General features: G+C 37.7%; 2 protein-coding genes across 4 annotated transcripts in view; one reads left to right on the top strand and one right to left on the bottom strand.

The window, feature by feature from the left end:
• ABCG5 (ATP binding cassette subfamily G member 5) overlaps positions 1 to 8367 on the top strand; it is a 14499-nt gene extending 6132 nt beyond the window's left edge. The window contains exons 8-13 of one of the 2 annotated variants that reach the window (XR_014944583.1): positions 1295 to 1508; positions 1767 to 2006; positions 3017 to 3155; positions 5573 to 5758; positions 6270 to 6382; positions 7426 to 8367. Coding sequence is in view for 1 of the 2 variants with exons in the window: in XM_015857517.3 (XP_015713003.2) it covers positions 1295 to 1508; positions 1767 to 1972; positions 3017 to 3155; positions 5573 to 5758; positions 6270 to 6382; positions 7426 to 7622 (1055 nt within the window). In the remaining variant the exon portion in view is untranslated. The remainder of the gene's footprint in view (positions 1 to 1294; positions 1509 to 1766; positions 2007 to 3016; positions 3156 to 5572; positions 5759 to 6269; positions 6383 to 7425) is intronic. The other variant, XM_015857517.3, reaches the window with a different exon arrangement.
• Positions 8102 to 25851, bottom strand: DYNC2LI1 (dynein cytoplasmic 2 light intermediate chain 1). 2 transcript variants are annotated; one of them, XM_085543042.1, is made up of 13 exons: positions 25801 to 25851; positions 25438 to 25572; positions 24534 to 24568; positions 24276 to 24345; positions 22624 to 22712; positions 21080 to 21266; positions 19198 to 19266; positions 18176 to 18253; positions 17502 to 17578; positions 17060 to 17130; positions 16567 to 16664; positions 15888 to 15980; positions 8102 to 9645 (listed from the first exon to the last, which is right to left on the bottom strand). In XM_085543042.1, exons 6-13 carry the CDS (start codon positions 21212 to 21214, stop codon positions 9580 to 9582), a joined length of 687 nt encoding a protein of 228 aa, XP_085399168.1. In that variant the 5' UTR covers positions 21215 to 21266; positions 22624 to 22712; positions 24276 to 24345; positions 24534 to 24568; positions 25438 to 25572; positions 25801 to 25851; the 3' UTR covers positions 8102 to 9579. The 2 variants fall into 2 exon arrangements, with proteins under 2 accessions (XP_085399168.1, XP_015713004.2); XM_015857518.3 differs by having other exon boundaries at positions 25455 to 25572.

Here is a 25851-nt window from a genome sequence, read left to right as displayed (position 1 = left end):
GCGTTTGAGTGTGTCTGCGTGTACATTTATGTGTGTGTGTGTATCTTTTAAAATCTGGTGTGCAGGCTGATTTCTGACAATAGTAGCTGAACACTAACCAGGGAATATGACCAATCAAAAAGCTGTGTTCAGAAACACGGCACATTCAGAGAAGGCAGTGTTTTTCTATTGTCTAGATGGCATCCTAAATTCAGAGAGAAGAGAGGATGGTTGTTGACATGAAGCTGGAATGGGATGAAGCTGAAAATACTGGTGTGACAGTGAGGATAATTTTGTCTTCATGAATTTGAATAGTCTTCAAATGCATAGATGATTTGAGATTTAGACCCACCTTTAAAACAGCCTGGTAAAGAAAGTACTGCATTCTTCAAATGTCAACCTTTGAATGTGACAAGAAAAGGAAAAAATACAGTTTAGAGCTAAGAATCATCAGAATATTTAGTCTTCAGAAAATTGGTAGTTTATATTTTTTGTGTGATTTAATGATGTGAATTGAAGGCACAGATTCTGATATCATTTACACCAGCAGCAGAGAAAATAAGATCTTATGTATTGAGCATGGGTTATACAGTTGAAATGTTGCATGCTTTGTATTTCAAAGTAGTACAGAAGAAGTACAAAAGCATGATAGGCATGAGCTATTTGGTCTCATGATTGCTCTGCTTCATCACTTTTTGGAAACATGCCTGGTTGCCATTTGTTTCCTGTGTGACTTAGAGCAAGTCACTTTCAGCTGCCTTTATAAAGTGTAGCCCATTTTTGGGTGTTCATGCTTAGAATGAAGTCTTCAGTTCACCATCAGAGGCAGTTGTGCTAAATTCCAGTTTTCAGAACACTAGGGAATATGCATAAGAATTCCAGTTTTGAGGACATATTCATTTTCACATAAGCCTTGATGGTCCTAAAGGGGACACAAAACGGAGAGGTTTATTGTGGTTGCAGAGTCATTCATTCGTTCATTCTGCTTCAACCGGAAAGGAAGGAGTAAAGGCAACTTCATTTATTTCAGTCAACCTTTTATGTGCAGATTTTAGAATAGAGATGTGAAAAGGTTTGTTGCAAGGGAGGAACAGATAATCACAGAATCATCATAGGATTGCCTGGGTTGAAAAGGACCTCAAAGATCATCTAGTTTCATCTCCTGTGCCATGGGTAAGGTTGCAACCATTAGATCAGGCTGCCACATCCAGCCTTGTCGTGAATGCCTCCAGGGATGGGGCATCCACAACCTTTCTGGGCAAAGATTAAGAGGAGAAAGTGATGTATATATGCTAATTATTTTGTAAATTTACAGTGGATCTGACTTCTGTGGACACTCGAAGCAAGGAACGTGAACTTGAAACCTATAGCAGGGTTCAGGTGATTATATCAGCCTACAAAAACTCAGAGATCTTTAGGAAAGTACTGGAAACCATTGAGAGAACGAGGTATACAAAGGAGCTTCCACCCATACCATTCAAAAACAAAAACTCACCTGGTGCCCTTTCCAAATTATGGTTTCTTTTAAGGTGAGACTTTTTTCTTTATTTCCTTTTTTTAAAGAAAATAGTTTTATTCTCCTTATCCAGTAATCTCTCTGGCTTTTTTTCCATTTCTGTGAATAGACTTTCTTGTTACTTTAGTCTGTCTCTTCACCTGTCTGTCTTTTCCATATTGTCTTTTTGGGAATATTTTGTGTGTAAAATTTGTTCAAAGCTAAATTCCCTGCTAGCACATGGTCACTCATAGCTAAGATGTATATTGTTATTGTTTTGTTTCATTAACAGGAGGATAACAAGAAATTTCTCCAAAGATAAGATGGGCATAATCATGCGTCTCCTCCAGAATCTTCTGTTTGGCTTGTTTGTAGCATTTTTCCTCCTTAGACTAACATCTGACCTGGAAAAAGGAGCAGTGCAGAACCGTGTGGGTCTCCTCTACCAGTGCGTGAGTGCCCCCCCCTACACAGGAATGCTCAATGCTGCTGCCCTTTGTGAGTTTCTGTCCTCTACTATGTGCAACAGCAGGTATTGCTGCCACTGTTTTGTAATTAGGAGCAAGTAGTTTTTGAAGACTGTCATCTAAAGAATTCTTACCGTTTTAGGTAATATAATGACAGGGAAGCATGAAATTCTTAAGTGAAGCAACAGAAAGCTTCACAATCCAGAAAAGTAGCACATCCAAGAAGCTCCATGTTCACTGTGCTTAATAAAGCGGTGTGCCTTAATCATAGAGCCGTTTGAGTTGAAAGGGACTCTCAAAGGTCAACTAGTCCAATTCCCCTGTCTCTTGTAGGCCAGCAGTGGGTCAGATGCTAGATGACCTGCAGCTCAATCAAGTTGTTCAGGGCCCCTCCAGCCTGACTCCAAGGACAGGGCAGTCCCCACCACTCCTTTTACAGCTGACCTGGGTATGGAGGCATTATTCTGAAAGAGGAAAAGAACCTTTTAATTGCCTGTGCATAGCATTATAAGGACAGGACAAAGTCTAGGTGTAAAATTTACAGCCTTAAGTAAGATCAAACACAAAGACAAGGAAAGGGTGGAAGTACAAAACAGCCTTGAGATCAAGGAAGGATAATTAGATTTTAGACTATTATGAGATATTTCTATCAAAGGGTGTTTCTCTTACAGCTACCGTCAGTTAGTCACACAAAGACCAACAGTAATTTGCATTTACAACCCTGGAAACTGTTCCACTAATGTCAGGAACGTAACACTGCTGCCATCACTTTGAGATCAGAGCACATCAGTATGTTATCCAGTGATGGCAGCTTTTCCGAGACTTTATTTGTATCCACAAAAAGAGAAGAGTGCATGCTGCCTCCTTAGATCTGTTTTACTCAGCATAGAAGATTCTGCAGGCACCAAGTTTTGCATTCATATTGGGAAGAGGAGAACAGGCAGTTTTAAACAGGATGTTTCTGATAAATGCACGTAGCTGTCTCTGTGCTTCATGTCAATTTTGTGATAACAGGTCTTGATCTCTTTATTTAAAGATTATTTATTTCTTATGCATTTAATTGTATTTAATCCAGTCCCACCTTTACGTGCTATCAGTGACCAGGAAAGCAAAGATGGCTTGTACAAGAAGTGGCAAATGCTTTTAGCTTATATCATACATTTCCTGCCCTTCAGTATTCTCAGCGTGGTAATTTTCAGCACCTTTATGTACTGGTAAGTACTTGTGCCATCAAATGGATTGTTGTTTTCTTATTGTATCTATTTCAGTTCCTTTGTCAGCAGTAAGCCTCCCTGAATGGCTTAGTACTATTTTCTCTCAGAAAATCACAGACGAAGTTTAAGGAATGATTATGCAGTTCTATCCCTTCTCTTCCAGGCAGTGCTAAGACTAGATGTACACTTGTAACAAGAGGTGTTAAATAGGATCAGGGAGTTGAGTGGCCCTTAGGAACTTGCCAGTCTTTCTGAAGACCAGTTGAGTAGCTGAGGTATTTGCAGAAAGGCTTTGTATTTCATGTAGGTCAAACTTTGAGTACACACACATGCAAAAGTAATAACAAGTAAGTACGTAAGGCTGGCAAAATTGGTTCTCGAGTAAACCTGGGAAGCTTTAATGGGCCTGGGACATTCATCATTTTTATGCCATACAGAAAGTGTGAAGTATCAAACTGCATTACTTTTAAAATAGACGGGAAATAAGAGAAAAAGTGAGGAATGACAATAGGTATGTGACGGTTAACAAAGCTTCAGGTTACCTCAAACTATAGGGGGTTTAGCTGCAGAATATGGTTATAAGATTTTATATATTATAAGTATTTTCCTAACTGTGAAAGAAGAGGTGTGCTGAGCTCTTGAGAATTTTTGTCTGTTTTCATGTGATAGATAACAGTCTACAGAAGAGCATGTACAGGTGAAGACCAGGCTTCTTTGTGCTTGGGTTGCATGTTCTCTGGTCAGCCATTGGAAAGTGATAGGCAGATAGTCCATTCTAAAAGGTATAATGGATACAGGAGCTCTTCTGCTGTAGCTTTGCAACAAGATGCCATTGGTAATTTGAAAACAGATTAAGTAAAATTGCATAAAATCCCATCGACTCTTGAATTAGAACTTCAGCGCCAGGAGACAGTCTGCTGGGGGATCCTGCAATAGTTGTTCTCCTATTCAAAGAACAGCAGAAATTACTATTTCCCTTAAGCAAGTGCTAGGATGTGCTCTGCTCACCCGAGCACTTCCATCACTACATGCCAGTGAGCCAATTTCTGACGAGAGTGTGTTTGAGAAGGTGTATTTTAGGGTCACTGATAGAAGGTCTGTGGGGCTCCTGAGGGTCACAAGTTACTGTTTGTCCCAAGCTACTGTTTGTCACTCATATGGGTAAAGATTTTGCTCTTGTGCTTTAGCAGCTTCAGACACAATCAGTAGAAAAGAACTTGATGCCAGTTAATATTTAGCAACATTAGCCCCGGCCATGTCTTTGCTATCTTGAAGCCATCAGTGAGCAAAGTTTTAGAGTGATTTTGTAGCGCCATTAGGCCTCTAAGGGTCAGTGATTTCTCTATGAAATTCTGAAGATTGTTTCTGTTCAGGACTAAACTTGTCTCAATGTACCAGCTTTTGTTAAATACCTGCTGGCTTCGTGAATGTTTAGTACTTGAAGAGTCAATGTTCAGCCATGTGTTTATAGTGGAGACTCTTTCAGTAATACATTCAAAATATGCTACAGGAAATGTATGAGAAAATGAACAGCTCTCCCTTAAGGCCACAGTTTGGGTGTGGTGGACTATAAAGTAAGACAGAGTCCCGTGACTCTTCGTATTCATTTGAGCAATGAATATGAGAAAGAAGTGTCAAGTAGCTTCCTGCTAACTAAGCAGAGCATGTGGTATGTACTGGTATGAGGGAATTGTGGAATGAAGTATAGTGGAAATGTACTGTGTCACCATGTAATTAAAGGTTTTATCATCTGTCAAGTTTGCCAAACAATTGCTGGCTTTGTTCGCTTTTTAGTCTTCTGCACAAATTGGAGAGGGGACAATTTTCCTTAAGTGAGGGAAAAGCAATGAACAGTGTGCTGTTTATTAAAGAGTGTAAAAGTATGGAAGAAATGGAGTTTGGATGAATTACAGGGGTGGTGAATTCAATTAGCGTTCCATTCACTAAGGATGAGTAAATTTGTACAATTACATGTAAATGCAGAAGTGCAAAATTCCATCTGTTAATTGTCTGCATAAAGGTGTTCTTTAAATATGCAACCTAAAAATAACTCAGCTCTTAATGAATGGACTCCAAGGACAAGGATGTTGGTTTAAGGGGATCATTAAATCCACAGTGGTTATCTTGAAATAACACTTCCCCCTCCCCCCCCCTCCCCTTTTGGTTGCATCTTTACATAACCTTTTTAATCTAGACGGAGAAAGCTCATACATCTGCAGTTAGGAAGTTAAGTGGATGCCTTTTTTCTTAAGGCTTTGTCAAATGTGCAAAAAGCTGAGGGATAAACCCTTAATGAGCGATGACTGCAGAAACAAATGAAAACAAAAAGGAATGACGTGTTCGAAGTCTCATCCCAAACCAAATTGTTTAAAAATACCCCTTGTTTTTTTTTGTGTTTTTTTTGTTGTTTTGTACAGGACTGTAGGGATGTATCCTGACCCTTTCAGATTTGGAGTTTTCTTTGCGGTTGTCTTGGCGTCCCATGTGATTGGTGAACTACTCACCCTTGTGATGCTCGGGGTTGTTCAGAACACAAATATAGTCCAAAGCGGAGTGGTGCTGCTTAACTCAGCAGGTGTGGTAGTGGGAACCGGACTCGTAAGGTAGGAAGACTCTTTACTTTGTTATGGTGTTGGCGTTAAAATAGTCTACCTAGAGATGAGCTTCAAGAAAAATCCGTATTGCTTCAGTGCAGTAACGCAGAGGAGAAAGGGAACAAAAGTGCAGCTTCAGAGGGAGGAAGAACTATCTAATCATGTTAGACTTTGTACTAAATACACACACACACACAAATAATAACTTCAGATATCTGCAAAGATATTAAAATGTTTATTTATTATTGCAAAATGGCATATAACTTGAAGATAAAATTGAGCAATTCAAATCCATCAGCTCAGCTGAATTCTTTTGCTTATGCCAACACGATCATATGAAATGCTGTCCCTATTATTATTCATTTAGCACTGAAATAAAACTTCTGTTTGAAAAGCTGACATGTAGAGCCAAGAACTCTTCCCATCACTTTCCCACAGCCAAAGAGATTGTTCCAATGTAGGGCAGAACTGGTTCTCGGAGTGTCGCGAATGACAACTTAACTTCTCTGTTTTTTAAAAGGACCATAGAAGAAATGCCAATGCCTTTTCAAATACTTGGTTATTTCACCTTTCAAAAATACAGCAGCGAGATTCTGATAGTCAATGAATTTTATGGCTTAAACTTCACTTGTGGTGAGTATTCAGAAGTATTCCTTTCCTTCTACAAACAACAAACTTGTTCTGATAACTTAAAGAAAACTTGTTGTTTAAAACATCCTGACCTTACTGACTAGGAAGAATGTACTGTAACTCCATATCTGCAAGCTAGATGAACGTCCAACTATTTTTTTCAACCATTTCTCATTCTTTCAGTTTTTCATCTTTTTCTTCTTCACCTGCTCTCCATTTTGGAAAGTCAACTTTGCAGCCTACCATGTGCTTGTCAGAGCAGCTGCACAAATAGAGTATCAACAGAAATAGATGGTATAGGATTGAATAGCAGTGCAGGGAGCAGTATGTGTAACACCTGACCAGACTCCTCTAACTCTAATGAGGCTTCAGTTCGAACATATTAGCAAGGCAAATATCGAACAGTTTAGTTCTGTCAGGCTGTGTTTCACTGTTTGTGGGCAAGGTAAGTGGAAAACATTACAGATAGGTTGGAAGGATTAGAAGAATGATGTGAATCTGTCAACAAATGTAAAGCTTTCAGCTACCTTTCAGCCTTAGGATATTTTGGGCTTTGTGGACAGATGTTTGTGCTTCTCTCCAAGGCTACATATCCTTCTTGCACTATTTGTCATCAATGTCTCCTGTCCCTCTTCATTAGAAAAGTGTAAGTGGCAATTGTTTGAATACAACCACAAAAACAACTGTTAGAAAATGAGTCCATGACTTTGGTAGTAGTCATTAATGGCTGATGTTTAATGTGAATGATACGTCTATCATATTAGTCAATGTACAGCCCCTGGAGACCCTTCATTTACTTGGTCTGACCAAAACAGCAAGCTCCTAGAGACATTTTGTTTCTTTGAATAACATGGCCTGGGTTAACTGCAGAAACACACAGTTTGCCTGTTCTTAAGACCGAAAGGGTGGGAGATGAAGCTGTGAGCTTAATATCATTAAAATAACCTTAAGGCTACATAAATTAAATGTACAGGCTTAGATACTGGAGCCTGAGCTTTAATTTTACTGATCAACTTACTGAGGGAATTCTCTCTTTCTATTGACAGATGGAGACAACAGTTCCTCTACAGTGAATGCTGCATGTCCAGTCTCTCATGGCATTCAATTCATTGAACAAAACTTTCCTGGTGCATTGTCCCGGTTCACAATGGATTTCTTGCTGCTCTATGCTTTTGTACCAGTACTTGCCATTATAGCAATCTTGAGCTTCAAAATAAGAGAGAAGATTATTAGCAGGCAGTGAAAAAAAAAGTAGCAGTTCTAACCGTGTGTAATACTGTACTATTTTATTACACTTTTGATCTGCTAGATTTTATATAAAATTTAAGCAATCAAACATATGGAAACACATTCATCTTCCCTTGCTTGATCCTAAGTGGTCACTTTCCATCTTAAAAAACAATGTTCTAATAAGAGTGTGAATGACTTCCTGCTATTCTTGGTATTCCCACCCTTCTTTCCCCTCCCAGATCAGCCATTTCAACAGAATTACATGTTTTAGGGGACTTCTTTTAAATTTGATTCAGTCTGCTGATGTGTTCGTTCTTCAACAATTTATCTAATGGTGCTCCAATGTCTTCCCCAGTACTTCTTTTCAAAAACCATTACCAATTAGCAGAGAGAGTGAATTGCTGAGTAAATCTTTCTTCTAGAATTGTTTTTAAAGCAGTATGCTTTGTTGTTACCATCTGTGGGACTTTAGAAACAAACCAAATACTGTAATAAAAGACACAATCAAGAAATCACTTTATTCTTATGCATCCTACCCAACCACAGCATCCGTGAGTACAAGATCTTTGAGCAACGTAAAAGTTACTCAAACGTTTTTGTTTTGTAAGCAATTCCAGTTTGAAGTTATTTATATTTGCTCTTTCATCATGATATTCAGTTCTAAATCTTGTTTTGGAAGCCGCCTGTGAGTTACTAGGGGGAAAAGAAATTGTTTATTAATAAAGTATCAGTTCAACTAGAGAACAACATACATAAAAGGATGTGTATCTTTTCTTGAAAGAGATGTGATTTGCATCTTTCTCTGGAAATCATTCTCATGAGCTCACTAGCACATCAAAGGGGTTAATTTATCCAATTAGTAAATAGAAGCAAGTAACTCAAAACTGGAAGCCCACTAGATGCAAAATTCATAAGCTTTGTTTCATATTCAGTGAACATATTTTTATTGCAGAGTTGAGTACACTTGTACCTTAAAATTCCATGGTAAAATAATTAGTTTAATTTTACAGTATTAAGATAACACACATTTTAACAACAAGTATGGGATCCCCAAGTTAATGCAAGCTTTTCACTTAACTGTGAGGCCAAGATTTTCTTCTAACCATCTTTATGTATGATATTCTCAGATATAAAAGCTGCATGAACAAAAAAATTCACTAAACAAATACATGAAAAAATATATCTAAAAGCATTAGTTTAGATTTAGTTTGTCTTTGCCATTTTTATGCCTACATAGAGAGCTGTTCATCAGGGAATATTCTTGCATTCTGGTCTGCCAAATGCCTGTTCAGGCAATTACTCTCTGACAAGTCTTAGCTCCCAAGAGCCAGCTCCGGCTTCAGTGCAGATCTTGTCTTGCTTATTCTCAGAAGACTCAGTCCAGCTGACTGCAGGGAAGAAGTCCATGTACAAAAAGTCGTGTATATTTAGGTCTGCTTTTCTCTTGCTTAGGTTGAATGAGAATTCATTAAACTTTTACCACTAACCAAATATTTCTCACATTTATCAGAATGACTTCAAGCATTGGAATATTTGACAGAACTGTCTTGTTTCGAATTCTGTGCCAAGGCATTGAAACGCAGCAGAGGAAGAATCAAATTTTATGATACTGAAAATGAGATAAAGATGATTTCTAAATTTTAGGTCAGGTCAAAATTGTTTTAAATTCTATTTTGTTCTTCACATTTTTCTGGAGCTATTCAAATAGTTCAAATTATGCAAATACATTCTGAAGCTTTGGTTTTGAAGATGCCTGGTGTACTTCACCATGCAGTTCATACTCTGGGTGTGAAAACTTGTGTGTATTTACACACATGATTGGGGTAGTACCATTAAAAAAAAAAAACCCCAAACAATGAGTAATCTGTTACAAATTATAAAACAGATGGGACTGACTGATGCCACCATCATAGTCAAATCCTGCAATGTGAATCCACAAATGTGCAACTTAGGACACCTCCAGCAGCTCATCAATCGGGATCAAAATCCATTTCTTTCCAGGATTTGGAGGCATTTCTTTTGTATTGTTCAAGTTCCTGAAAAAGAAATATATAAAGATATTAATTGAATATCCCCATGACTAAACGCGATAAGATAAATGAGCCACCTCACCAACTAAAGTGTGTACAAAGATTAGTCGCTGTAGAAAAAAAATAACTAGATGGTTGTTATTTCTAACAAAATAACACTGAACGTTTGGCATTTTGATACATCTGCTCTCACATAAAGACATAGGGAGCTAGATTTATTTGTTTTTATTATTATTTGCCTAAACACCTGCTTTGTAAGGTAGAAGAAAGTTGGGACCTTTCTTAGACATTCAGCTGGGAGAAGCCAGGCTCCACATGAACATACTACAATGTATCATTACGTGTCTTTTAAGAACAGAAAACAGAATTACTGAATTAAAACTCATGTGTCACACAAACCAAGCGTCCAAGACAAGGCCTCTCAGGAGCAAAATGGATTGGCAATTCCTTAACAATATGGGAAATAAATGTTCCTTTTTCTTAAGCAGAGGGCTGAACCATTAAAGCGTTGTACACTGTGTTAGAAATACCCACAGAACTGAAACCAGATATAGTAAAAATTTGCATGATACACACAAGGAAGGTGTTCCCTTAGTGGCCCTGCTGTGGCCATGGAAGTTTAAGCTGCATTTTGCCTTTGCTACCTTTCACAATCTTCTCCAGACAGCAGGAAGCAGAAATGTATTTTGGAGGAATGCAGTGGTTGTTTAGGAGGACAAAGCTTTAAATTTTGATCAATATATATATATTTCAATTAGTAGTTAAAAAAAAAAAAACAAAAAAACACGTTTCAGGTGCTACTGTTCAGTAGATTGAAATGCTTACACCTGTGTGTAGAAGTAAAATGCAAATCCAATGTGGTCATTACAATTACACATCTTCTAGATGATAATTAGATTATTAAAGTCAAACAGAGGCTCAGATTGTGAAGAAGCAAATAGTGTGAATTAGGTGTGAAGCACAGGGCAGTCCGTACTGTGGGGTATGTGACACCAGTGGAACGCCAGCAAGGTAAGCGAATGCCCTCATTTCAGTCAAATAAATAGTGCTATTGGGAATCCTTAAGCCTCCAACAGAAAATTCTAGCAATGCTGCAAAAAACAGTTTCATTTTCAGGATTTTATAGCTTGGTGTATACTGTTACAAATTGTTTCTGATATTTTTTTTCCCCCCATGAAAAAGCTATTTGAAATGCACCGTGATTGTTCATTTAAGTGTGATGAGATGCTTGCTTTAATGAAATAACTGTTAGACGTAACCATGTGCTATTTGCAATGAAAAAAAAAGGTGTTCTGTCTTACTTAGAAGAACACATCAACTCTCTATTAACTACAACACACACAAAAAATGTAGTTATACTGGAACTTTGCATCGAGTTCAATTAACTCTGTTTTTTATTAGTTGTTTCCATTGTTTATTGAGTAATTCATGCTAATGGAGCAACACAATAGGCTGCCTACCGCAACCACTTAGAGAGAAGTTAACCCAGCAGCTTTTTTTATGAGCTTCGAAAGATCTGTGCTAATTCAGGAGCAGTACAACTCTTTCAGTGAGGTTTCAGTTTATTTATTTTCTTGCTCCTAAGCTTACTTAGAATCCATGAGCTCTTCTTCCCAAACTGCTTTAAGCAGAAAAGGACATTTGTCCTTTTGGAAAATCACTCTCAAGCCAAAAAGAGACAAAATACATACTAAAATTATCTGCCAAAGCAAAAACGTAAAGCCAGCCCCCAAGAATCACAAAAAAATAACATCTATGCACTTATGGTTGTACAGCTACTGAAGTAGCTTGGGGTGATGTGAAAAACAATAGCCTGACATGTGAAGACCGATCTGTAAGGTCACTTCTGCAGGTGCTGGCTGCCTAAATACTCAGCCTTACAAATGTATCCCTCCTGAATAAGAGTTTCGAGACAGGTGGATCATTCAGCTGAAGTTATTTTGCTGTAATTTTAGCTAGCTCCAAGTCAATTCGCTTAAAACCAGCGTATATTAAAGCAGTGTAGCTATTCCTCCACATAAAGCAATACATATTTCTTCTTTTGCTGCATGCTTAAGAGGCGCATCAAAGGAAGACTACCTTTATTCCAAGTGAAATGAGAGCAAAGAAATAAAGAGGATGATATGGGGAAAAATACAGTGCATTTAACAAATACACTGACTCAGGAAGACAAACACTGTCAGGAGATTGTATTGTGTTAGTTTTGGTGTAAAACAGAAAGCAAAATAAATTCCCAAAGATCAGCAAGGGAAAAAGGTGAAAAAAAAATCTTTCCAATACAATTTGCAGATCGCTTTGGAGACCTTTCTGACAAACCCTTCCTGCTCATGAAGTCATATACTACAAACGTCAGCAGATCTTGACAATATACTGTAACTACGTGATCACTGAAGAGATCTTCTCTCCAGACAATAAGGACATCCTACTGAAGCATATACTTCCAGGTAAGCCCAGATGATCACAGCTAGAATTAAGCTTCCTTGTTTTGTTGTTGTTTTTTTTTCTTCCTGAGAACCAAGTGTACATTATACAGATCAGATTTACAGAATGAATAATTGCCTTCAGCGTGATCTGAACGTTTTAAATGTTATTGGTGTGCCAGCAACTTGTCCTAAAAGCCTCAACTCTGGCTAAAAGTGATACTGTTTTTTTCCCCTTTCTTTTATATATATATTTTTAACCTCAGTGCTTCTGTAGTTCTGTATTGGTATAAATTCATCAGCTGTCAAATGGGGAAGATCCCAGCTATCTCATAGAGGGAGTGAGAAGAAAGACTTAACTGATGTTTGTGAGGCACTCAGATAAGATAACATTACCACACATTCGCAGAGAAAAAAAAATTAATACTTCTGTGTTCACTGAAGTGTCTGAATGGCAGGTTGAGAAATAAGGTACACAAAGAATGAGTATAATGAAAAGAAATACTGAACAACTGAACTGAGACATCAGCAAAATAGTATATGATCATGTAATTAAAGACAATACTATAATGGCTACAAACAAGGAGTAAAATTACGATCGCAGGAAAAGCCTTAATTGCTGCATTCCCTCAGTTCTAAGGGACTGGTATTGTGACTTTGACTGTCTTTTTTAAATGCGGTTTCTTACTGAACTTGCTCTTGGTCTGGAACACAATAAAAAGAAACAAGTACTGGAACAAGAATTAAAATAAGCAACTAAGATTCTATAGAAGTTTAATAACTATGCTCTAATTAGGCTCTTAAACCAACACTAAAACACCTGTGTTGTACCCAGATGGGTATGTCTGTGCAGAAACAAGAAAGGTTACTCTTGGCAGCTGTATCTACACCCTATATAATCTTCCTCACAACATGAAGACCAGCACTTCTCTGGAGAAAACAAAAGATGCTCCTGCTGTAAAGGTGTGTCAGAGCCCTGGCACTGGATAGGAGGTTCACTGCACAGCATGAAATCTTCTGTTTTGTTTAATGACTGAAGTGATCTCCAGAAGTTCAGCAATCTGTTCATAGCAGGGCAGTATGTTGAGAAAAATACGGCTGGTTCTCATGTTGGCCAGTGTGTGACTGACTGATCCCAACCATAATCAGATACTGATAGATTCGCTACTGTTATTCACACCCCCAAACCAGAGATGACACCAGTTGTGGTTCATTAGCTCATTAGTGCAACACAGGACAGATGTTTTAGAACCACATTTTGTGAGTGACATGGTTGGTCTTAATGCAGAATGTAGAAGAAAAATTGTAATAAAATAAATCTACAGATAGACAAGTCCAGTGCTTGCATGACCCAAGAGAGGAGTAATGACAGGATATATTTCTAAGCTGACTGCAGATAAATGTTCATAATTTTATTTCAGTCTATTTCCTACATGCAGTGTTGTTGCTTTTTCCACCCCAGCCCTCCTTTCTTCTGTTTAAGGCTTTACAGCCTTGTTCTTGAAGATATGGTGCCATTACTTGTAAGCTGACGTTGAAAGACACCACCTAAGAACCAAGCCCTAACTCTTCAATTTTGCGTAACAGTGACCTGTTGGTACTTTGGCACTGACTTTAAAGAACCTAACTGGGAGACCATCCAATTCCCTCAGCTCAAGGTTAGCTTTAACGTTTGCTTCTATGAACAAAGCTACAGTTAAATGTCCTGATAAAAAGAATTTTTTATTCTTTATACAGATCTCAAAAAGGTCCTACATGCTATATTCTCTCAGAGCAGAACTCCAGAGCACGAGAAAAAGAGGTAAATAATTACAAGAGTGTTATTTGATATAAATCTGCAAATAACATCTGTGGTTTAAAAACCAGGAAAAGAATTCTGAAAAGACATGGCTGAGAAAGGTAGAGAGTATATGTAGAACAAAGGCACAGTGTGGAAAAGGTAACCACACAGGGATAGCATGGTATGTCTCATCCTTAACTCTGCAAATAATAAGGAAGCAGAATAATCTGGTCTAAAAGAGTCTATTCTTCTCACAGCTAATTTTACATTAAGAATCATCACAGCCAATGCTGAAGAGATGCATTTATTTCTCCACAAATCCCAGCTGCACACTAACTCTACCATCTCTCTCCCTTAGCAAAACACATGGAATTACTTAGAGACAGGCTGGTGCTAGGGCACTTCCTCACTGGTGGAAGGTAATAGAGGAAGCAGCCTTGATTTTATTAAACTTTATATTGCTTTGATTATCTATAAATCAATCACATATTATTTAGCAGTCCCACCTAAGGTCAGAATTTCGGTCAGGTGTGCTAATTGTTTTATCAGATACAGAGACAAGACACTTTTATTTTTCTTGTTACAATATTTCTGTGTTCTCCTTTAAAGTTTATCTTTGAGATAAACACACAAGCCTACAGTCCAAGTGGCACATTAACAGAGTGCATTCTGGAAAGTAAAATGAACTAAAATGATTTTAAAACATACCCTGGCATGATATGAAACTTTCATATTGCATTATGATTTCATTAGCAACATGCTGCATAATAAACATTTCAATATATCGTTCTTTCTAAATAATGGATAGGGCTGGCATTACCTTTTGGACCTTCACACTATGATACATTTAATGTTTTCCTTTAAAAATTGGATTTTTGTGCCACTTTTCATTTAAGTGGAAAATTCAAAGATATCTAAAGATCATTAACCACATTGTTGGGGTTTTGATTTGGTTTGTGTTGTGTTTTAAAGATGTACGTTGATATCTCGGTGCATTTCAAATTGAATGGCATTCTTTGAGAATAAAACATTTGAATAATGTGCAAATAATCTTGTAATAATCGAACTTTATTGGAGAGAAGTTTAGAAAATAGGTGCAGATAACAAAAGTAATTTTCTCTTTAATGCTCAAATTACTTGTCGTAGTCCAACTTAAAGAAACTACTCTGGTTTCCGATGTCCTTGATCAGATTAATGTTCTAAAAGCCTTTCTCTTTGGTTTAAAAACAGAAAATTAATAAGTCCCTGCACGATATAATCAACGCAGACCAGCAACTTCTTTTGCAAGATGTTACTGTCATCTAAAAATAACTTCATATACCACATAGTTATACTGGGTATAAGATTGCATTATGAATTCCAAAAGCAATGTGCTTTACAATCGTTGATGATTTCTAAGACCGCTTTTGACATAACAGAAATTCAGAACTGATGCCTGAATTAACAGGACGTTACAGGCAAGTTTGGATTGTGTGGGATTCTTAAAATCACTTTATTCTTTCATGTTATTAATGCATTTCTTTGGATCAGGTAACTAACTATAAGTAAGTTTACAGCCTTTATGAATGTTTAAGAAATAGAGAGTTTTCCAAATAAGTATGTGATATTCCTTCCAAATAAGACAAATGTATAAATCTTGGATTATGTTTGACAGACCTGTACCTATGATACTGGTAAAACCTACATTTTCTACTCATGGGAGGTTTATATTGATAAGGCACTGACCTTAGCCTACTTCACCACAGAATTTACCTATATAACTACTTTATTTTTAGTGAAATAATTCTGGATGAGAGAGAGGAAATGGTCAAATCGCTCACCTCTAAAGCGAAGAGCCAAAAGCTGGAGATCTAACAACACTCCACCTGTAAAGTGTCTACCAGTAGAAATAAAACAACAGTATATCTATGTGGAAAAGAGTCCCTGAAGTAAAGCAGAAGTTACGCAAAGACAAAAGGACAATATGAGTATATTCTACAATTACTTCTGCAATGCCGGTGTTTCTGGAATACCTCATTGTGAAGAGCAATTGAAGAACAAGCACACACCTGGTTTTTCTGAGCTCTCATGACATCAACTTCATATTCAGCATATTGTGAATCCTGTGCAGGGTCCTTCCTGTCTTGTAAATCACCAAAACCCTTAGAGGAAGAAATGAGAGAAACACACAAGGTAAATTTTATCTTATTTTTAACTTCTGTTCCCTAAAACAGAAGAATGGAAATCTCACTGATGGGGCTTGCAAGATGAGGAATGTATACAGACACATCTAAAAACATCAGTGTAAGCTGTACCGTTAAAGGGGGTAAATGCTACTGTTTTCTGAGTAAAGGATTGCTACTCCGAGTTATCTTACCCTATAGAAAGGGACAGAGTATCTAACTTCACAGAGCATCTGCTAAGGTTCCATGATGTATGGCACAAAGGTACAAAGTAACTATTCCAATTGCCCAGAAATAATTATCTGGAGAGGCCAAATGATTAATGAATTGCTTTCTGTCAGTTATATCTACCTGCAGATAAGAACAACTGGTACAGTGTTAAAGTTATGGTCAAAACCGAGTCCTGTGCAGGACTTCAGAGATTGAATTTAAATTTTCACATCCCACATCCAATAATTATTGCTAGCTGTGCTGTCCAGTCATTGGACTGGAAAAGCAATAATTAGTAGTAATATTACTGCTATTCTAAAGGAAAAGAATCTGCAGCAGACACATAAACACTTACCTTGGGAGGAAATGTCTTCTCAAACACTTTTTTCCACAGTTCTAAAGGTGTGTTTACACGCATCCTTCCAATGTTGCTGTCAGAGGTGGGTGGTGGCCCTAATGATAACAGCACAACACAAAATAATACAAGCATGTTATTGAAACAACATGAATTACTGAATAGTTTTGGATACCGATCCAGCTACTTTAATACTTTACCTTCTACAGTGAAAAGCTGCCACAAATAGTCTGGGAGGCATTCTATATTACATTTTCTATTAGAACAAATGTTGTTTGTAGCTTACTACTTGAGGTAGTCCTGACACTTCAGTAAGCTACCTAAAGTAATTATCAATAATATAAATACCAAATTGCAGTTTAACTTTTCCACACCATTTGCTTCAACAAGGAGTCAAAACAGTCAGCGTGCTTATCTTGTAGCAGCTTAATATATTTTTCTTACTTTCTAAACCAATTAAACGACAAACACAATGAACATCAAATGTCCTCACCTATTTGGCTCAGTGAATCCAGGCCTGCTGGGATAAACAGTGGTTTGTTGTGATCCACTGATACGGACTTGCTAAACAGAAAGAAGAAAACATGTTAAGAGAACATTTAGTAATGAACTAATCATTACATTATTGTAGCTAAGAATAGGCTCATATTGGGCTTTGCAAAGAGATATATGTAAGCAAAAATCTATAACATGGTGATTACATTTGCGTTCTGCCAGCTTAGAGAATATAATCAAGAGTTACTACTGTCCTGTGCAGAGATGAGCAGTTGAGGCAGGACTGAAATTCCACAAACAAGACTTTTGCAGAGGGGATCTTATTATGAAGAAAACAGAAGTTTTGGTCATCCAAGTATTTTCATTCAATGGTTTTATAGACTCACAGAATCACAGAATGACCTGGGTAAGACATTTAATAGCTAGATGATCAATGTTACCTTCTATCGTAGCCAAATGCCAAGTGATTAATAAGAGCACGAGCTTTCAGCAGGAGAGCCTCAGATTTACTGGTAAACTAAATGAATTAGAAAACAAAATATACGTTATGACTTTCCATCGCAAAAATACTACGTAGTATCATCTACATAGACTATTTTGGATAGAGCTTGGCTAATTCCTGACATGAAAAAAAAAATTGTGTATGCTTATGCTTATTGGATTTACTGGAGTAAACAATATAAACAAACAGAAACTGCTCAGCAACTAAAATAAGCCACTGTCACAAAATGGCTTAACAGAAATGACGGCTGATAAAGTTATAACCACATTCTGATGTAAAGGGAGCCTAAGAGGCAGCTGGTTTGGGTTGTGAACCCGATCATAAAGATTTCTGCCTATACTCAGGAGATGATGAACTGAGTTTGCTAACAGATAACCACATTTTTAGTTTTTTTCTGGCACAAGGCATTAGGTATTTTGCATACAACGTGTATTCATCCATCCACTGACAATAACTGTAACCTAATTTACAAACCATCTCATTAAGAAAGCGACTGTAAAACTAATTAAACTCTGTCTTTTCGAGGATTTTTAATTTCTATTTTTTTAAATATTTTGTAGCACAAGCATCACTCATCTCATTATTTCTTACTAATTAAGTGAATATAAATACCACCAGTGATGCGCCGTAATAATGCGAAACAAATCGAAGTGTCCTGCTGATTATTTTCCTCATTTCAGAGTCAAACTCCTAAAAAACAGAAGTTGTTATTGGAACACATGCATTAGAAACAAAAAACTCCAAAACATCACAGATAGAACTTTTTTTCTTTAAACTGCAGTGCACTTAAGCTGCAAGATATGAGGCGTTCAGCTGTCAGCATAATTATATCTCAAGACAGAATCAGTAGCAGCCTACTCTGAAAGGAAATGTCACAATTTCCCTTTGTTTCTTTTTTTTTTCAGAGGGAGCCTAATTCTGGCAATATGTTAGTCCAGAAAAGTTTTTAATTGGGAATATGTACTCAATTTCCAATTAATTTGTTTCCTACTTCTTGAAATTCTAGAACCAAAGAAATCCTGGCTTCTCAACAAATCAGTGTTTTCTTCCTTTTTTTTGTGAGAATATTTAACTTTCAGTTTGGCTATATGCTCTTTAAATTCTAATAACTACAAGATTTGAAAGCTGCACAAAAATATCATTGAATTTATGTTCCTTTAACACAAGTTCATAGAGATGCATGAAAACCTGTCCCACTGAAGCCTCCAGTGGTCTGCCCATAGGCTCCAATGGAACCAGGCTGTTATTCTGTGTTCATTACATGACAGTCACTGGTTTTTAGAATGGTCAGGGCTCACTATAAAGCCTCAGTATGAAAGAATGCATGATACTTAATAATAAAGTGACTCTGATGTGGCCTAGTACCAATGTACCATGTAGTCATCCAGGTAAGCAGAAGTTGCCAGTACATCCACTAAAATTCAAACATACTCTTCTAGCTTCTCATGATCAAGTGCTACTTGGGTAGTGGGTATGTATTTGCTTGGGCTGGGAGAGAACCCAGCAGTACATTTTTTCCTCTCCCAGCTAAAGATGCGATGACTCATCTGATTGTAAAAAAAACTTTGAAAACAGGTGCAGAACGAAATGGTAGCTTCCTGTTGTTGCTGTCACAACTATAAAAGATTACTTACATGAAATATATCGTATTTGCTTCCAATAATCACCAAGGGTATTGGAAAAGGGTCAACCAATTCATAGTCCTATGAAACAGATGTAACAGTTAAGCAGTGTAAGCAAATTATAGAAGATTGTAATAGTTAAACCAATTGAAAGGGTTTAAAATTTATTCAAAGGAGATGGGGGGTTTTTCAGAACCTTAAGTTGAATGAATAAACTTCAATTTGTACCGCATTCTCCAAATTGATGCCAATGGATGACAGTAGTTCCGGAGGCGTAGATGTAACTTAGGTGGTTAACATTGGGTCCAAGTTTTAACAAACAGATAACAGTAATTCTCAAGTTATCTGGAAGGCTTTCATGTAGTGTTTGTGAAATGAGACAAAACCCCTCTCATTCATGAGGTGAATTTGTCAAACTGCTTTGGTTGCAGCAGAATGGAAAAGAAATAGGTTGGAGCAGATTGAACTGCTAACTTCTAAAGTGCTTACCTCACATACAGACTAAATGACAGACTAATTGGCAGGAAGGTGCAAATACAGGAAATCCTGTACTGCGAAGGGAAAAATGATTGCTGCATTCCTACATTGTCAAGGCAAAACCTCCTATATAGTTTGTTACATAAAATGGAGAACTCGAGAAAAAAATAAATAACCAAAATGTTAATTCCTTAACTAACAAAAACCGAACATCAGAAACATTAAAAGTAACACTCCACCCACCTAAACAAGGTCTATAAAAGAGCAAATAGTCTTCTGACTGTAAATGATGATATTTCCTCCCACAAAACTGACGCAGAAAGTTTAATGAGAACCCGGTAGTAACAGAACATTTTGTTTGGCTCTGTTGCTTATGATAATGAAGACAGAATGGAAGTTTTAGAAGGTATAACGGTGTTCCCTGCAGGGTAACGAGTCTTCTAAACCATTAGAAATGTTTTTCTCGTTCTTATTGAAAAATGTGAGCAGTTTTCCAGTTGATAAGCCCTATTTTTAAGCTTGACATTGCAGCCATTTGTTGCCAATTGCGCTTGTAGGTATTTTCTTTTTGTGAAATACCTTCTTGAAAAGTAAAAATGGAAATTACTACCCAGCGCAACTCAGATGCTGTACTCTAAATCCCTTGAGCATTGCATATATTGGTCTTGCAAAAAATGGAGGAGTTGCTTACCTAACTCAAAAATTGAAAAGTACTTGCTACACTTCAGCATTGTAGAAGTTACAGTAACTAGATTTATGTGCCAAGTCTTTGAACTGTTAAATACTTATTTATCCATTATATATACACAACATTTGCAGAGGTTTCATGCACAATGATTTTTCATTTCTATTGCGCATAATCTAGTTTAGCTTTTCCAGAGATTTAGTTAGCAATTATGTTTAAAGGACTGATGTTAACATTTCTGAAACTTTATAATTTAATTAGTTGTCAGATTATCAAAAGGCATTGAGTTTGTGATAGACATTTAAATAAATGCAAAGTATATAGTCATGTTGATGGCTGTTATAACTATATTCTTTGCTTAAATTTGTACCTTCAGCTAGTCTCTTGCTAGATGACTTTTGTACATTCTAGTTTTCATCTTCATTTTAAAAAGATGAGGGGGGAAAAAAGCAAACTGCTACTCTAAAACTATTTCTTTTGATTGGTGTAACATGCCATAACAATCACATTAGATATCTAACAAAAAGATATAAGAAACCTTCTTTCCTTGTTTCTGCTCTTATTGAATTTTTATTAAATTGCTATAATTTTCCAGTGAACAGGTTCATCTACATCAAATGGATTTTCAGTCATGCAGAAAAATCTAAAAGAGTTGTTTATCATTTTGAAAAGCATTATCTTTAACTGTATAAAGGCCCGTGACATCTGGAGAAAATATTAGAAGTAACTTACTGGATGATCCCTCTGTAGATTGTTCTGCATCTTCTGCTTAATTTCAGCAGCTACTTCAGGATCTGTCTTTTCCAGTTTGGCTAAAACTTTATTCACGTGGTTTCTAGTGGCCTGCAGAAGATTCTCCATAGTCATCCAGAGTTCATTAGGTTTGGACAGATCCAATACGAGAACTACTGCAAACGACCTATTAAAAAAAGGCATTATCTGCTCAGATCTTCAATGCGTGAGACAAATGGCCTTTTCCTTCACTACCATAAATGTGGTACAAATACTGAAAGCAACAAATATGAAAATACATAGGCTAAAATAGAATTGAATGTGAGAAGAAAGAGAGATGGCTTATAAGTATGGCCTGAGCACTGAAGAAACCTCTCCATTATCTCTTGTTCTATTACTTTGGTGAATTTCCATCAGAAGTTTCAGGAGATTGCATGTATCCGACTTTCTTTCTGGAGGCATTGTTTACAAGCACGTCATCTCTGAATTCTACACTCCCAGCTGAAGTAATGTTAGTGAATGGACAGAACCTTTGTCAAACACAAATGCATTAGAAATTCCTATACTTTCATTATTCCTTTGTCAGATTACATAGAAAAAGCTGGTTAAAGGAATCGTTTTGTCTGATATCATTCAGATATCTGAAAAATAGTTGGATTTCCCCCAAGCCCTTCCAGCAGCAAGATGTTTCATATGCTGGAAGTGCTTTTCTTCTGTGTTTGTCCCTCACTAAATAACAGCATTATCTCAATAGCCAGAGCAGTAGCAATGTATGTGACAGAAATTGTCACATACATTTAAAAATAATGGAAGTTAAAGCCGATTACCGAAGAAATACAATAATGCATCATAACGCAAAGGTAAAATATATCTTTGTTCGTCACATTCTTACTTCTTTATGCAACATTTTATACATTTCTTCTTCCTATGCTACGCCATCATTCTGATTATTTTCACTATATTCTCTTAATTCACTCCCAGTTTATTCCTCTTGTAATTAATTCAACAGTTTTAGTTCCTTTTAGAAACATCATCTCTCATGTCTGACCTTGCTCTTCTCAGATGGTCACTTCACTTCCTAATAATCCAGTGTCCAGTTTTATTCGTAATTTTTTGTCTCATCTTTCACCCTAAAATACTGCTCCTACAGAGATGGTTCCTGTGTCTGCATCTAAAAGTAGGGAACCAATTTTTTTTCTTTGCATCCCCAGTTGTTTTTTCTGCTCATCCAACGAGCATAAAAAGAGGCTACATCTTTTCTTTTTCTGCATTTCTTGTTCTATCTACTTAAGGCCATTTCCTTCATGTTATTGCTTTCTCTTGTTCTAAGAGACTACTAAGAACTTGTCTTCTTAGGAAAGGATTGTGAAAGGGAAGTTCAAAGCTGTGTACTGATGGTATTACCATGTTTTTTTACAAAAAAACCCTCTCAAATATGTTATCTAATATTTTGAAAGAATTTTCTATAATAAGCAGCCTAGAGATTTACTTCCGCTTAACAGGTGGCTGAAATTAACTTTGAAATTTTAATATTAGTCACTTACCTTATATTGTTGACAGTGATTGGTATTCGAATCAGTTCCAGTAATGAGGTCCCACCACCTATTTCCCAAAAATGAGCTACATCTTTGGGCTGCAAAATAGATTACATTAGAAATGCATGCATTCGTGAAACACCAAGAGGAAATTTTAATTGTGGTACGCTGAGTCTTTGTGCAAGTGACTCAGAACAACAGCACATCCTATTTAATTAGCGTATTCTAAAAAACAAAACCAAATAAGAAATGTTGAAGAAATTCCATAGAACTCTAAAGACTCCTGGTGTGCCTATGGCAATCTCAATGGATGACTACTTTAAGGCACTGTACACAGCACTGGTGAGGCTGCACCTGGAGTACTGTGTCCAGTTTTGGGCCCCTTGCTGCAAGAAAGACATTGAGGCTCTGGAATGTGTTCAAAGGGCAACAAAGCTGGTGAGGGGTCTGGAGCACAGGCCATATGAGGAAAGGCTGAAGGAGCTGGGAATGTTCAGCCTGGAGAAGAGAAGGCTCAGGGAAGACCTTCTAAGACCTCTATAACTTCCTGAAGGGAGGTAATATTGAGCTGGGGGTTGGCCTCTTCTCTCGTGTCATTAGTGATAGGAGAAGAGGGAACGGCTTCAAGCTGCACCAGGGGAGATTCAGGCTGGATATTAGGAAATATTACTTCTCAGAAAGGGTAGTCAGGCAGTGGAATGGACTGCCCAGGGAGGTGGTGGAGTCACTGACCCTGAGGGTGTTCAAGGAATGACTGGATGTTGTACTGAGGGACATGGGTTAGTGGGAGCTATTGGTGATTGGTGAACAGTTGGACTGGATGATCTTTTAGGTCTTTTCCAACCTTGGTGATTCTATGATTCTGTATTCTGTAAAAGAAACCAGGAAGCAGCATGATGAATGATAAATATTTTTGAAAAATATATTGGCTTTTCATCCTTCTTTTCTTTTTTTATTGCAGCTCAAGACTAATGGTCTCAACTGGAAGTCATCAATCTTCACATGTGCATTTGGCTTCCACAAAAAGTTTTAAGTGATTTTATCTTTCAGATTTTCCACTCCATGCTTCAGTAACAGCAATGGCAACTACTTGCAGCAACTTATTACTGCTGGACACTGCTGTGCAGTGATGAGAGTGGATTCAATATTCCTGTTAGCACAATCTGCAGAGAAAAGTTAGTGATACTGACACATAAACCAAAACTTAATTATGATTTAACATCATCTACAATGAATATGTCTCTCAAAAATCCAGTGGTAAACATCTTCATTGGGTTTACTCATTTCACACTTTGTCTTTAAAGTTCAAGGTATGCATCCTGTGCATATTCCCTCCATGGGAAGATAAAAGCACTCAAACATGTCAAACAAGGTAGATTTCATAAATGAAACCGATTTCTTTGTGTTATACTTTGGTCTTTGATCTACTGCATTCTAGCAATAGGGAGAAATACATTAAGGGTTAAAATAGTTGTAATAAAATGATTATTAAAAAAAAAAAAACTTCCCTTCCCCTCCCCCCCCCCCCCCACACACAATTAATAAACTATAAACTCCCAAGATGAAAATAAGATACATATTACTATGTGTGTGTGTGTATGTATGTATGTATGTAATATAAACTACTTGCATAAATAGAACTAAACTTTCTGGGTACTCACTGCATTGTGTCTCCTTGCCCTTCTCCCAAAGGTATACTCCAAAACTAACGTTGGCTTTGGAATCTCTTCCCTATCCAAGAGAAAATAATTTCATTTTGTCAAGATGCTCTAAATAAATCAAGTAAATTCTACTTTCATTATATTTATCAGTCAGTTCAGAATTTAGCTTAGAAACAGCAATACAAAGAAGGCATTCTAATACAACAGTGTGTTTCTTCTGCCAAAGACAGGAGAAAGGAGAAATCACTTAACACGTACCTCTCAAGACACCTCAGTATGATAGTGGTCTTCCCCTGGAAATTAAAAAGAAAGAACTGCTCTGCTGTGATGTCATTAAGGCATAAGCTTTTATTACTAAGTGAAATTAATTGATGTAATATTCCTACTATGAGGCATCTGAAAAGTACAAGGTCATGTAACTGTTTGTAACTTATGGTGGAAAACTAACTGCCAGCTTTCTATCAGAATGAAGTTACACTGCTGTTCTACCTGCTAGTTAGAGGCTGTGCAGATACCAATCCTTCTGAAATTAAAATTCTATTCTGAAAAGTAAATAATACTAACAGATGGCAGATACAGAACTACTAATAACCAAACTTACAGGACAATGAAATATAACAACCTGGGTCACATGAATCCTAGAATCACAGAATGCTTTAGGTTGGAAGGGAGATGAAGCCCACACATTTCCAACCCCAAGCCATGAACAGGGCTGCCTACCAGCTCAGCTGCCCAGGGCCCATCCAACCTGGCTTTGAGTGCCTGCAGGGATGGGGCACCACAGCCTCTCTCAGCAGCTGTGCCACTGCCTTGTCGTCCTGTCAGTGAAAAAATTCCCTTCTTTTAGTTTAAAACCATTCTCCCTCATTCTATCAGTATCTACCCGTGTACAAAGTCACTCTGCCTCCTGTTTTTGGAGGAGATTGCACCACCATGCAATCTATTACAATGAGTGCTCAGATCTGCCTGATACAGACACAGTGCCCAGCAAGACACCAGTGCTTGTCATCACAGCAGGGCTGGTAGAAATGCACTTGAGTCGGTCTGTTCCCAGTTAGCTCTTCACAAGGGGAACCTTCACAGCATCTCACGTTCAGAAGAGCTGAGCAAACACCACATGTCAGATCTCTTCCCGAACACAACCTGCGTTTAAAGAACGCACCCGATAACCAGCATTACCCCGTTTTTGCTTCCCATGAACAACACTGATTTTTCCCAAACTTCCACACGCTTGCCATCGTCGCCAGAGTTTTCTCTCTTCTCTACTTCGTCTCTAGCGATATCCCACAGAGTATCGCTGGTTGGGAAAACAGAACAGTCACACCGTTAGAGTACAACAAGGACGGCAGCCCCCCTCCCCGCTTCCCCCACGCCACGTTACAGCCGCAAAGGCCGAATCTGCCCTTTTACAGCCATCTCCCCTCCCGCCGGTCCCAGTGCCCACACGGCAGCGATGCCGTGTCCCTGAGGGGCCGGGGTAGGGCCCGAGCCCCCTTCGCAAAGCTCCGTCGGGCCTCCCGCTCACCCGGCCTTGGGCATCGTTGCCGTCCGCCCGGGCCCGGCTGCCCATCGCTAT

This window comes from Coturnix japonica, chromosome 3, assembly GCF_054131305.1.
Source record: "Coturnix japonica strain WE chromosome 3, WE-NBRP24, whole genome shotgun sequence".
NCBI lineage: Eukaryota > Metazoa > Chordata > Aves > Galliformes > Phasianidae > Coturnix > Coturnix japonica.
Note: the sequence above shows the minus strand (reverse complement) of the source record. Positions and strands in the feature narration are given on the sequence as shown.